The following is a 15408-nucleotide window of genomic DNA, read 5'->3' as shown; positions in this document are numbered from 1 at the left end:
TTTATCATTCAACATGTAGATTGATTGTTCCATTTCTTTGAATAAAAAGCTAGAGTCATAAGTGATCTGCCAAAAGTAATAGTCTTTTTTTTTCAAGCACCGAATAATTCCCAGTTTCTGTATACAGTTATGTTTTTCAAATATTCATTAGTGATGATTTTTCACCATAAAGTAAAACCATGAACTCCCACACCATGGACTCCGTGCAAATAAATCATCATATTCTCCTATTAGAACTGTATGCCACCACTCTAATTGAAACTAAACTACAATATTTAGTAATATGTCTGGAGAATTTGTGTATGTTGATGTGTTCTTTGAACAGTCTTCAAGTTAGAAAGGTTTTAATAAGGTGCTTTTAAAGCGTTTGGATAGATGAGTTCTTTATTTCATATTACCATTTTCTATTTCAAATATGGCATAGAGAATATTAGCTGTTTCTTTACTATACTAGAAAAATATAGGGTATATTGTAGTTTAGACATACTGTGTTATGAAGATGAGTTAAATCTCAGTTTTTAAAACTAATCAAAATGAGCTCTTGAAATTTCATTAACTTTTGTGACTATATATATTAGCAAATAATATATAGCATTTATAGAAAATGGCTTAATTTATTAGTAAAACTAATTTCAGAGGTTTTTTGGCTTAAAGGAAGGCAAATCACAGAATGTTATATGGGAATCTGTTTTTTTAAAAAAAAATACTCAAAGGGGTACTGAATAAAAGACAAGCATTTAAAGTAATTTTATTTTACAAGCATTGCAATGTGAACATGTGATGAAATGTAAATATCTACTTGAAAATTCAGCAAAAATAAGCTTCATATTTTACTGATTTTTGTTTTGCTTGAAGATTATTTTTACCAAGCTTCATTTTACTCAATAAATATATTGAGACCATTTTTTTGGTAATAGAGTAATGTATGTTGTTAATGATCAACATATCTCTACAGAAAAGTTTTTATTCCTGTTGTCACAGAACATTCTGATGGATTTCATTAAGATTCTGCTTTTGTTTGTCCACAAATGAAAACTTTTAGAAGCAACTGTGGTATGTGTTCCAGTTGGCATCTTAAGTTAACAGATAACTCTTTTAAGGATCACGTTGAGACCATAGAGGTCGTATAATTTTTAATGTTAAGTATTGAGATTCTCTAATGACCGTATATAAATGTGATGTAGTAGATGAAAAATAATGACCCGTTTGCCTTGTTGATAGTAACTGTATTGACTTGAGGTTTGGCTATACCAAAACTTTTATTTTCTCTTTTTTTTTTTTTCTCTTTTCTTGACATTTTTCCTAACAGCCTGGTACCTAAACTATGTCCATACCATATTTTAAATATACAAGCAAAAATTCATAAAGTTCATTGTCTCTTAGCTTTGATATTTGAGGATAGAGCATGACCTAAGAATAGTTAGAAATAATACCAAAAAAAAAGTCGTAGGTGAGTGGAGCATTGATAACACGTTAGTTTGTTTTGTGCCTTGTTTCCTAGCTGATTCCTATGTTTCTTTGGGTGAAATAGTACTCTCCATTAGAAACAGCCCTAGAAGAGGGATTAATACTTTAAGATTATTGCTGTATTTATACTGATTTATAAAACCAAATGCTTCAAGGCTTTACTCTTATGTGTTAAATCCGAGCTTTGTGTCAGGGCTGCTAATTTCTTTGTTACCTAATCCCATGTAAGAAGAGAAGATTTTAAAGTTAAGCAGGCAATTTTTTGTTCAAAGGAAACAGCTTCTTAATACCTTACTTAAGTTGGGTGTATTGATGAAAGCAAACACTTTAAAATAGTATCTGAGCAGTTATTTTTAAATAACCCCAAATACTCTATAGTTACATGAGTATTGTGATGTATTGGAAATATTTCGATGGAAAAAGTGTTATATTGAGTATCAGTTTAGCATTGGAAATATGTGCTTTTGAACTGTGTTACATACAATAGAATATATCTTCTGTCCCCATTTAAATCATGTTGAATCAAATTTAACTCCGATTAGGGAATTTTTTTCCTAGGGTCGTACTCTAATATAGAGTACTGGAGAATGTAATATGACTACGACTGTGAAAACTACTGGTATGTGTTCCTTTTCCATCCATTTCTTTGTTGGTTTTTTTTTTTGGCCATGCCACCCGGCTTGTTGCATCTTAGTTCCCGGACCAGCGATCGAACCTGGGCCCCCTGCAGTGGAAGCTCAGAGTCCTAACCACTGGACCAGCAGGGAATTCCCTCTATCCATTTCTTAGTAACTGAGATAATTTAACAAGGGTGAGAAAACATGTTTTGTTTAAAATCAGATTCTGTAGGTTGATGAAAATGAATCATGTTGAAAGCCCCACCAAAACTAAAACAAAAGACTTGCTTTTGGTTTGCTCTTTAAAACCTCTTTAAATAAGGTGACAAAAATTCACTCATTAGAGAATGTTGGTCTCATGCTGTGTGATAAATATTTATTTTATTGGGTAACATTATAAATTGTCACACAAAACCCAGTTAAATGTGTTTTCCCAGTTTGCCTGGTATTTGGCAGGTCTAATTTACATACTCTTAAAAAAAACTTTTTAAATTTGAGATAATCCTACAATTGAGAGGAAGCTAGTAATGACTCAGCAGGTTACTAAATATTCAGGGAGAATACAGTTGCATAGCAGACCGCACCCCCTTAACAACATTACTATACGAGCCAAGGTACTCTGTCTGTCCCAGATGACAAATGCACTTCTTGGATGATGTTCTCTACACCTTTATGGGGTAGAATCAGATTTCATAAAGCTTTAAAAAAATGAATTTTTCCAGAGTTCAGACAGCAGGAAAATAATATTAATAATAGATTTCTTAAATTCTAAACTATTTTTATAAAACAGAAATAAGTGACAAGTAAATAACTCTCAAGGATTTGTTTAATCATCACTATTGCCATTGTATGTCAAATAGATTTGGTCCTACCAGGCGTACCTTCTCCTTTTACAGGACTATGCAGTTATAATTGATGTTCATGGTAATGACCCCAAGATGTTTATAGGGTCCTTTTCTAAATCATTAAAGAATGATCAAATTATATTTTATGACTATTTGAAGTCAACCTATTGTATACAAATTCTTTAAAAATTCATTATAGATGAATATACAGTCTCTCTATGTAGAATAACTCATTTTTCAGTAATCATTGCTGTGTAAGTATAATGAAATGAATCTATTGCCTAGTATAACATAATATGTTAAATGTAACTTTAGTGTATTTTTCTGAAATTGAAAAAAACTTATTGGATTTTTATCCATAAAAGAGATAATTTATAACCTAACACTCAACATTAAAAACAACAACAACAAAAACTGGAACTCTGAATTCAACAGCAGTGCTAGGCATAAAGATGAGTTAGGAGAGAATGCATCTTGAGTGATGAATTGGGCGATTGGGATTGACATGTATACAGTGATGTGTATAAAATTGATGACTAATAAAAAAAAATCCAACGCAGTCAAAAATAAAAATAAATAAAATAAATAAATTAAAAAACAAAAGAATGCATCTTGGTTTTTACAGATGCTTTCTAATAAATGGATTATCTGATTGTAACCAAATATTCAAATGATTTTGGATCCTTTTTCCTTACTTTCTTTACACTTTAATCGTCCCCTGATAAGACCACCCACCTACAAAGAATTTAGACTGCTCTAAATATCAGAACTTAAGAATAGCTTTGAAAACTGGAAAACCCATTTAACCATTAAAGTTTATAGGAATTTGCCACTGTACTCAAGATAAAGTGACAAAGATCCTCATCTTTGGTCTATAGATATTCAACTTAGTCATGTCAGAAATATTGTTTATGGAGCTGTAATGCCCACATCCTTCAAATCCTTAATAAAAGTGATTTTTTTCTAATGATAAAAGATGAGTTCTCATACATTGTTAATGACAATGCAAAATTGTACAGCCATGGAAAACAATTTGGCAGTTTCTTATAAAGTTAAACACACTTTCAGTGTAACTCAGTAATCCCAATCCTAGATAATTACCTAGGAGAAATGCAAACATGTGCCCACACAAAGACTTACATGTGAATGGCTATAGCAGCTTTATTTACGATAGCCAAAAAGGTGGAAACAACTCAAATGTCCACCAACTGGTAAAAGGATAAACACATTGAAGTCATACATTGAAATAAAAAGGAATGAACTCCTGATACAGACAAAAGCTGAATCTCAAAAACTTTATACTGAGTGAAAGATGCCAGACACCAAAGGCTACATACTGTATAATTCCACTTATATGACATCCTGGAAAACAAAAAACTATAAGGTCAGAAATCAGATCAGTGGTTGCAAAGCTGCGGATGTGAGGAGGAGATGGATCATAAAAAGGCATGAAGGAGCCTTTGGGTGGGGGGTGGAAGTGTTCTATAAATTCATTGTGGTGGTGGTTACATTCCTCCTATTTCAAGTTTCATCCAATTATACACCTAAAATGGGTGAATTTTACTTTAGGTAATCTACCAGTAAACCTTACTTAAATGACAACAACAACAAAAAAATGGAAGACATGCTCAAGATAGAAATTGTGAAAATGGAGAAAGGCATGAAGAAGAAAATAAAATTTATCTTTAATCTCACCAGCCAGATACTCACTTCAGGTTTCCCATTTTGATACATCTTTCTGGATTTTTATCCCCATGCATACAGTATAAGTTCATGTGACAGCTTTTTTAAAACAATATTATTATAATTTTCCATATCATTCTTTTTGGCCTCACTTTATTTTTTTTAAAAAAACATCTTTATTGGAGTATAATTGCTTTACAATGGTGTGTTAGTTTCTGCTTTATAACAAAGTGAATCAGTTATACATATACATATGTCCCCATATCTCTTCCCTCTTGCGTTTCCCTCCCTCCCACCCTCCCTATCCCACCCCTCTAGGTGGTCACAAAGCACCGAGCTGATCTCCCTGTGCTATGCGGCTGCTTCCCACTAGCTAGCTATTTTACGTTTGGTAGTGTATATGTGTCCATGCCACTCTCTCACTTTGTCCCAGCTTACCCTTCCCCCTCCCTGTGTCCTCAAGTCCATTCTCTAGTAGGTCTGTGTCTTTATTCCCGTCTTGCCCCTAGGTTCTTCAAAACTTTTTTTTTTTTTAATCCATATATGTGTGTTAGCATACGGTATTTGTTTTTCTCTGACTTACTTCACTCTGTATGACAGACTCTAGGTCCATCCACCTCACTACAAATAACTCAGTTTTGTTTCTTTTTATGGCTGAGTAATATTCCATTGTATATATGTGCCACATCTTCTTTTTCCATTCATCTGTTGGTGGACACGTAGGTTGCTTCCATGTCCTGGCTATTGTAAATAGAGCTGCGATGAACATTTTGGTACATGACTCTTCTTGAATTATGGTTTTCTCAGGTTATATGCCCAGTAGTGGGATATGGGTCGTATGATAGTTCTATTTTTAGTTTTTTAACGAACCTCCATACTGTTCTCCATAGCGGCTGTATCAATTGACATTCCCACCAACAGTGCAAGAGGGTTCCCTTTTCTCCACACCCTCTCCAGCATTTACTGTTTGTAGATTTTTTGATGATGGCCATTCTGACTGGTGTGAGGTGATACCTCATTGTAGTTTTGATTTGCATTTCTCAATGATTAGTGATGTTGAACATCCTTTCATGTGTTTGTTGGCAATCTGTATATCTTCTTTGCAGAATGTCTATTTAGGTCTTCCGCCCATTTTTGGATTGGGTTGTTTGTTTTTTTGATATTGAGCTGCATGAGCTGCTTGTATATTTTGGAGATTAATCCTTTGTCAGTTGCTTCATTTGCAAATATTTTCTCCCATTCTGAGGGTTGTCTTTTGGTCTTGTTTATGGTTTCCTTTGCTGTGCAAAAGCTTTTAAGTTTCATTAGGTCCCATGTGTTTATTTGTGTTTTTATTTCCATTTCTCTAGGAGCTGGGTCAAAAAGGATCTTGCTGTGATTTATGTCGTAGAGTGTTCTGCCTATGTATTCCTCTGAGAGTTTGATAGTGTCTGGCCTTACATTTAGGTCTTTAATCCATTTTGAGTTTATTTTTGTGTATGATGTTAGGGAGTGTTCTAATTTCATTCTTTTACATGTAGCTGTCCAGTTTTCCCAGCACCACTTATTGAAGAGGCTGTCTTTTCTCCACTGTATATTCTTGCCTCCTTTATCAAAGATAAGGTGACCATATGTGCGTGGGTTTATCTCTGGGCTTGCTATCCTGTTCCATTGATCCATATTTCTGTTTTTGTGCCAGGACCATACTGTCTTGATTACTGTAGTTTTGTAGTATAGTCTGAAGTCTGGGAGCCTGATTCCTCCAGCTCCATTTTTCGTTCTCAAGATTGCTTTGGCTATTCGGGGTCTTTTGTGTCTCCATACAAATTGTGAAATTTTTTGTTCTAGTTCTGTGAAAAATGCCAGTGGTAGTTTGATAGGGATTGCACTGAATCTGTAGATTGCTTTGGGTAGTAGAGTCATTTTCACAATGTTGATTCTTCCAATCCAAGAACATGGTATATCTCTCCTTCTATTTGTATCATCTTTAGCTTCTTTCGTCAGTGTCTTATAATTTTCTGCATACAGGTCTTTTGTCTCCTTAGGTAGGTTTATTCCTAGATATTTTATTCTTTTTGTTGCAGTGGTAAATGGGAGTGTTTTCTTAATTTCTTTTTCAGATTTTTCATCATTAGTGTATAGGAATGCCAGAGATTTCTGTGCATTAATTTTGTATCCTGCTACTTTACCAAATTCATTGATTAGCTCTGGTAGTTTTCTGGTAGCATCTTTAGGATTCTCTATGTACAGTATCATATCATCTGGAAACAGTGACAGCTTTACTTCTTCTTTTCCGACTTGGATTCCTTTTATTTCTTTTTCTTCTCTGATTGCTGTGGCTAAAACTTCCAAAACTATGTTGAATAATAGTGGTGAGAGTGGGCAACCTTGTCTTGTTCCTGATCTTAGTGGAAATGGTTTCAGTGTTTCACCAGTGAGAACAATGTTGGCTATGGGTTTGTCATATATGGCCTTTATTATGTTGAGGTAAGTTCCCTCTATGCCTGCTTTCTGGAGGGTTTTTTATCATAAATCGGTGTTGAATTTTGTCAGAAGCTTTCTCTGCATCTATTGAGATGATCATATGGTTCTTCTCCTTCAATTTGTTAATATGGTGTATCACGTTGATTGATTTGCATATATTGAAGAATCCTTGCATTCCTGGGATAAACCCCAGTTGATCATGATGTATGATCATTTTAATGTGCTGCTGGATTCTGTTTGCTAGTATTTTGTTGAGGATTTTTGCATCTATGTTCATCAGTGATATTGGCCTGTAGTTTTCTTTCTTTGTGACATCTTTGTCTGGTTTTGGTATCAGGCTGATGGTGGCCTCGTAGAATGAGTTTGGGGGTGTTCCTCCCTCTGCTATATTTTGGAGGAGTTTGAGAAGGATAGGTGTTAGCTCTTCTCTAAATGTTTGATAGAATTCGCCTGTGAAGCCATCTGGCCCTGGGCTTTTGTTTTTGGCATCACTCTTAATGGCAACCTAATCATTTTAACTGCTTGATTCTTAGATGGTTTTTGAGTTTTTGCTCTTAAACAACATTGATGAACATCTTTTTTCTTCATTCTCCCCTCAATTTTAAATGTGTCTTTTATGCCAGGAATCTGCTTTTATACAGTGAAAAAGCAGCTAGATGGTGATATTGATGCCTGATTCCAGAACTCATGCTTATAATGAAAAATCTCAGATTTGTTGAAGTTTCATGTGTTCTTATTTGGTATAGTTATCTTTTCTGATATCTTTTATTTATGTTCAGAAATTTCATATGTAAAATTTTTGTCTGGCTAATATGAAAACTAAAGGGCAGGAACTATCATATTTTTCCTACATAGCATTTGTAACATTTCCTTTATGCAGAAATGTTTACTTTTGTTGAATGTAACTTTTTTCTTATATAGAGACTAAAACTCTTATGAGCAATTTCTTTCTAGAAATGTTTGATCAATTGTGACTTCTTCTGTATATATTCTGTTGAATTCTAGTGCAATAGTGCATAATACCTCAAGGCCCAACATTCAAATGCTTACCTTGGTTCCAGTCTTGAATTGTTTTTTATTCTAATAATATCTTTCAGTATACACGTGTAAATCCACCCACCCCTCTGCTTTCTGTCTTCACAGAAACCATACCTTTTCATTCCAAATGTAGTGAGGCATCATTTTTAATGAGGTTGCAGATGACAGTATTATCCCTTATGCAGAACCTTCACTGTCTGCAAGACTTACACTTGCTTGTGGTGTTGATGGTTTGTGTACCCCTATTCACTTTCACTTATGTCTGATCTAGTAGCCCAGCAGCATGCTAAGTGAGACACGTTGAAGAACCAGCCTGTGGTCACAGGCAGCGGTTATTCCAGATGCCCTCTTGGCTCCTTGGCAGCTATTTGGTGCACACCTTGCTAGTGAACTTGTACAGAGAGCATCTGTCGTGTCCACAGTGTATAGTTCCTGAGGTCATTGCTGTTAACCCTGTAATAGGAGCTTGGGTGTGTGCCTTTCAGCAGAGGAAAATTACATAGGGAAGACAGAAAGAGAGCAACTGAACACCTATCACTGGGACCATAGAAGAGAAATTAGAGGCTAGAGCAAAGATGGGGCAAAGGGTTTCAAGGGGCCCTCAGGAGGAGATAGTGAACAGGTGAGAACAGTAGCGGTAGATATTTCTGATAGACTCTAAATGCATTCGCATTACATCCACAAGCGCAGATGATAGGTCATCAAGGGTATTCTGAGAATCAAATAGAAGTTCGCCAAACCCTTCAGCTAGCTGATGTGTCTGAGAGAAAGAAAATATATAATTAATTTGGGCAGTTTTGGGTGATGCTTTCCAGGCAAGAGCCTAGGATTTATGTTGACTTTTAGTAACCCCATGTTTGTTTGTATGTTTTTATTCAGAAAATTTAGAAATACAAGGAATAAAGAAGGCAACTCAAATCTTCCATAATCCCACCACTGAAAGGCACTATTACTAAAATTTTGGATTATCTAGTTCGTATTTTTTTTTTTACAAATTTCAAATCACTAAGTATTTATGTATCAATAGTTTTGAATCTGCTCTTTTCCCATAACATTATGCAATGAGATTTTCTTTATGTTATTTTATCAAAAATATTTTTTCAGTGGCATAGTATTTCTATGCATTTTCCAGCATTTATTAAACATTCACCTACTGTTGGACGTTTAAGTTGTTACCTTTTTCATAATGTAAATAACGCTGTTCTAAGTATCCATGTAGCATACATCTTTGTGTGTGTATCTAATTATTTCCCTAATTCCATGATGAAGAGGTGGAGACCGTTTCTATATACTGCCGTGTTATCCTACAGGAAGGTGGTCTTATGTTACACTCCACTAGCAGTGAATAAGAAATCCCATCATTTCAGCACACCTTAGCTAATATCCCATATTTTTTTCAAAAGGGGGCAAAGAGTATGTTTGTTTTGTTTTACAAAAGAGAATTACTTTCATAAGACAGAAACTAAAAATTCAAGCTAAGGTTTCAGTTTTTAAAATTGAGAGAAAGTCTGAAGACTTTAAGCCCCTAAACAATTAGCTATAGTCCTTTTTTTAAATCACTCAGAATTGTTTATAAATTAAGTTAGTTTGAATAGCCTCTGCAGTGTTAAACCTCCACATTAGCAAAAGGGATTGTGATAAAATATTGAAAAGTCTTACTTTAATTTAAAAATTAGCTCTCTATTTGTCATATTTTAAACTTCTAACAATGTTTTCCACTTTTGTAGGAGGTATGTGGTAGAATTTTAAATAGCTCTCCATGACACACTCATACTTGATTAATTTTTAATTTCTTCTCTTTCCTCCTTGATACTTAAGCTTACATCTGTATATTCAGTAAGAACAAAAGTTCTCTTCTCCAATGATTGACTACTTGAATCATTTCAATTCAGGTTACTAATAGCAGTGCAAAGTTAAACAAAAGCCTTGGTTGAAACTGTGTTACATTATACAGTGTCGTCTTCATTATTATCTAAATTTCATAGTTAGGAAAATTTGCAGTAAGAAGCTTGCATAAGTCAGGCAAATCTCCGAATTATGGAGCTGGCAGGGACCTCAGAAATCATCACATCCAGTCCTTTCATTTGATAGTTGAGGAAATGGAAACTGAGATTGGTGCAGGCACGTCTCGGGAACACTCAGCTGGGCAGCGACCCTTCACCATGGGTTCTGGACTCTGCAGCCAGCTCCCTGCCAGGCCACACTCCTGAGCCCCAGTCACCTGAGAGCTGAAACATTTGGTACTATAGCCTCAATTTGTAGCCTTTGTCTCTCCTAAGAAATATGTGTAAGAATAAAATTCCTACTGCTTCTTTGATTATCCTTTCTAACTCCAACTTCGCTCAATTTGTGGGAAGAACTGACAATTGATAATCCACATAAATCAATTCCCTTTCAAAAAGCCTTAGAACAGGTTCAGTCATTTTGTAACACAGAAGCTGCGTGCTGTCACAGATTCCAAATGAACTAAACTTTGCCTTTAGCAGGCTTGTCGCAAGAATAAATACCTATGGAAGAAATACGATTACGTGGAACCACACCATTATTCATGTAAAGTATTCTTTTACTTGTTTTTCTTACCAGATATCTGTATGCCCTTGGACAGAAGGTCTGGAAAAGATGGAAAAAACGTTACTTTGTTCTTGTTCAGGTAAGTAGATTTTTTTCCTGTTACATAATCACTCTAAGCCATTCTCAAATTTTTTGTGGGTTGTATCTATCAATATTCACTGTATCAGAAATTAAAACTGAGAAATTTTAAAAATATTTTAATTCATTTTAAAATAAAAGTGGTAAGTCCATTATATGCCAACGCAAATAACCTTTTTATTTAAAATAACTATTTTTCAGGCCAAACATTTTAGTGATATGAGTGGCATTATTTTATGCTTTTGTACCCCTCTTTAATGTTCTGGCTTAATAAAATAGAATGCAGCTGCATTTTCACATCAGCTTCTGCCTTCAATCTGTTGCAATCTCAGGTGAAATTTAGCCTCTGGAAAACTCCACTATACGCTCTTGAGAGAGTAAGTGTGAAACAGGCAAAGATGTTTGAATATTGTTAGAAAAATGGTTTTGACTTCACAAGTCCCTGAAAGGATCTTGAAGAGCTCCAGGATCCCAAGAGCATACCTCAAGAGTCACTGCATTGTTCTGATAGTTCATGGATAAAACTTAGTACATAGAAACATGCATTTTTATAAAAATGTACCATATATATCACTTATTCACATGTACAGGTCTTTAAATTACCTTGACTGGTAGATTTGTTTGTGATAGGATTCTGAATGTAGACAGGTTATTGGAATGTACACTTCAATTGACTCTTTTCTGTTTTGGTTTGGTTTTTGAATCGTGGATGACCTTTGCTCATGGAATATACTCATTTAGTTAAAGTTACATTAAAGAATAACTTTGAGTAATAGTCATTCCGTTTCATGATAAATGCAAGCTGTTTTGTTCCCAGTGAATATTTATGAAAAGAGAAGCTCTCTTGGGATCCTTAACACAAAACAGTCTGTAAGATCTCATCGATTCCTATTCACACATTAAGTAGTTTAAATAGCCCAGATCAGATTAACATGGTGAAATTCCAAGGAAGGAAAATTATTTGCTGTCTTCCAGAAATAAAGCCGTCTATCAACTGCTAGATAAAATTATTTTATTGATGTGCCATAATAGCATGGTAACTTCATGAAAAGTATAACCTTTTCATCAAAAGTGCTTTTTTTCCCCTGGGTAAAGTGTGACTTTTTCTTATGTAAATAGAACCAATATTTGGTCAACCAGTTTAATAAAAGATGCACACATGTGCGCACACACACTGACAATCTTTTGATATAAACCCCAAGCATTTGCTTTGAGAAAGGGCTCCCTGTTGGGAGTTCTCAGTGATCTTCCTCCAAAAACCACACCTGTAAGCCATCTTCTTTGGTTTCCAGGTTTAATTTCTTGACGTTGGCACAAGAATTGAAATACATTTACCAGGCAGTTTGAGTGCAGATCTTTCTCCACTTATAGCTGTCTCACCCACATCTAATTTGACAAGTTTGTGTTAGTGACTTGTCTTTGTCAAAGCTTTCCAAGCATTCAACTGATTTTTTTGTAGGAAGTGCAGCTTCTTTTTCATAGTCATATGTCATTCATTTACATAGAATCTCATAAGTTCCCATCCCATAAGTTCGATAGCTAATGTTATTGGCCTAAGCAAACCCTACTGACTCTTAGCAAGCATAGAGTTTAACTGGTGGAAATATGTATGAGAGCACATGAGAATGTCACCCGGTAACCACAGATGTTCAACATGTCATACCTTTTAGTCATTATGGTTTTTTTAGAGCAGTTTTAGGTTCACAACAATATTTAAGGGAAGGTACAGAGATTTCCTATATATCCTCTGTCCCCAGACATAGCCTCCTCCACTGTCAACATCACTCACCAGAGCGGTACATTTGTTACCAAGGATGAACCTACGTTGACACGTCATCTGCATCAAAAGTCCGTAGTTTTTATTAGGGTTCACATTTGGTGTTGTACCTCTGTGTATTTGGACAAACATACTATTCATTATTGTAACATCATACAAAGCGTTTTCACTGCCTTGAAAATCCTCTGTGTTCTGCCTATTCATCTTCCCCCCGACCTTTGGCAACCCTTGATCTTTTTACCATAGTTTTGCCGTTTCCAGAAAGTCATAGAGTTGGAATCATGCAGTATGTAGCCTTTTCAGATTAGCTTCTTTCACTTACAAATTTGCATTTAAGACTTTTCCATGTTTTTTCGTAGCTCGAAAGCTCATTTCTTTTTAGCACTAAATAATATTCCATTGTCTGGATGAATCACAGTTTATTTATTCATCTGCTGAAGGACATCTTGGTTGCTTCCAAATTTTGGCAGTTATGAATTGAGCTGCTATACACGTTTGTGTGCAGGTTTTTGTGTAGACGTAACTTTCCAGCTCCTTTGGGTAAATGCCAAGGAGTGTGATTGCTGGATCATATTTGTTATTTTTTAAAGAATAAATCAGAGAATGTTTGTTGTGTAGAGATCCAGTGAAGTGACAGTAGGCTAAAAGAGTTTCTTATATACTGATTGTCTTAATATGAAAACTAGGCCTTAGTAGATCAGTTTTGAGAGGTCAAATGGACACCTCATGCTCCTGGCCAGGTAAAGCTCAAGGTAATCCTTTGCTCCTCTTCTGGCCAGGTAAAGTTCAAGGTAATCCTTTGCACCTTACCTTATTTTCTGGCATATGATCACAAGAATCAAGTTATAAAACAACCACGTATACTTTATCACCCCATAAGAGAGTTTAGAAATGAAAGAAGGAAGTTGAATACTTTTGAGATCATTAATTGGTATGTCTTTTAGGAACATTAACCATGTCTTTGGAGAGCTAGAAAGTTCTCCACGTAACAAAAATATGTTTAACATTTTAAAGGCAAAATTCAGTTTAAACCATAGGAGGTAAACCTCTATACCCCATAATTAAAATTTAGGAAAAACACCACCAAACTATCATGAATTCGGATTTATTCTACCTGAGGTATCATCTTAAAATTTGAAGTCATATTTAAGCATTGTATCTTTACACAAATATATGTATGTACGTGTACTCACACAAAGAATCCCATGCCCAAGTGTTTTGCGATTTACATGCCAGTAGTCTGGCAACTTTTTGAAGTTTTAAATACAATTGAATCTTCCTTTCAATTCCAAATGTAATGGGAAGACAAATTGAATGTACCCACTTCAAAATCAAGATGGGTATGTATGGAGATTGAGCAAGAAGGACTCATTGGGAAGAACCAGGTAGTTTTATCAGTATTTTTAAAGATAGCTCTCATTCTATTGGCAAATAGTTCGTAGATCTATACCTGCAGGCTGCACTATTAAAAGGTGAAGGAGTCATTTTCAGAGAGGACAGTATACCCCTGCTGTGTCTGCTGCCGCCGTCGTCACAGTGGTGCTCTGGTGATAATGTGAATCTCATCACCACTTGTGAGTGTGTATTATATGAGTGATATAGCTGGAGATCTAGCCATCAGCCCAAGAATTTGTACTCATAAAAATTGATTGAGAGTCGGGTTTGGTCAGCTGCAAAGTCATTGTTCAAAGTGAACACTTGCAGAGCTGCTGAGGTGAAGAGACTTTTCAAAGACTCTTACATAAACATTTAAATCAGAGTTGAAAATGGGAAAATGAATTACTTATCAATGTGGGGTGTTTATTTAGCTTCTAAGTAAGATTAGTTTTGGACCCCATTTAGATTCTGAAGCCAGTATAGTTACAGTATTAAATAGATCTTTCACGTATTTAAGAGGCTGCATTTGTTTTTCATGAAGGTCAATTTTGGTTCAAGCCAAACTGAAAGAACAGTGATTTTGAGGAATATGTTTGAACTCTTACCAAAACTTACATGTGTTTGTATTAAACTTATATGTGCTTGTTATGCTTATTCAGTGTTTTAGTATTACATTTGGAGGATATCATTGGCGTAAAGTACTTATGACACTAATATGTTTTAGTTCATTATAATAAACCATTCAGTAGCTTTAAAATTCTATACTTGTATTTATGATTTAACCAAACTGAATTATTTCATAATTCTGTATTCAGCTAATGCCTATTCAAAAAACTGTATGCCCCCAGATATTGCATATTCTGTGGTAATATAAAAATTCCTGAAGCACTCACCTATTAATACAATTATTGCTATATTTAATCTAATATTTATTATGCAAATGTGGCAGGCATTTATGGGAAACACTTTTGCTACATTATCTCTTTTACTCTTCAGAATAAGGTTTATTTGAGGGTAGGTATTATCCCCACTGTACAGATTAAATTGATGTACAAAGAGGTTATATAATTTGCCCAGAATTATACTGTTAGTAAGTGGTAGAGTCAAGTGATTAATCCAGTTCTGTCAGTCTCTAGAGGCTAAGCTCTTATTTCCTCTGTCACGGTGCCATGATCAAATTAATGCACACAACTACAATTGATCTGAAGACAAACAGATAAATGAATAATCACTGTGGATCATTCATTTCACGAAGTACAAAACAGTGTCACTACATTAAAGAAATGGCCAGTGACTTATGGCATAAAGAGTTCCATGCTCATGAAGGCCACTTACCGTATGACATTACTGGAAACTGAAGAAGATAGACATCTATGTTGTTTTGGCCCTGTATCAAAGTGTTCACTGCTTGTTGTCGATGTGTCAGAATCATGACTTGAAGTTGCTGCAAACAACAGCAGGCTATCAAGACATAATGTTAATTACATATCAG

The 15408-nt window shown here is 35.0% G+C and overlaps 1 protein-coding gene across 22 annotated transcripts in view; it reads left to right on the top strand.

The window, feature by feature from the left end:
• The window catches only part of CADPS2 (calcium dependent secretion activator 2), a 549410-nt gene that overhangs the window by 337095 nt on the left and 196907 nt on the right, over nt 1-15408 (top strand). For all 22 annotated transcript variants that reach the window (XM_082399988.1, XM_082399986.1, XM_082399984.1 and 19 more), the window contains one exon: nt 10697-10763. In XM_082399988.1, the coding sequence (XP_082256114.1) occupies nt 10697-10763 (67 nt within the window). The remainder of the gene's footprint in view (nt 1-10696; nt 10764-15408) is intronic.

This window comes from Balaenoptera borealis (assembly GCF_965194805.1).
Source record: "Balaenoptera borealis genome assembly, chromosome: 7".
Taxonomy (NCBI): Eukaryota; Metazoa; Chordata; class Mammalia; order Artiodactyla; family Balaenopteridae; genus Balaenoptera; species Balaenoptera borealis.
This window is presented reverse-complemented; position numbering and strand designations above follow the sequence as displayed.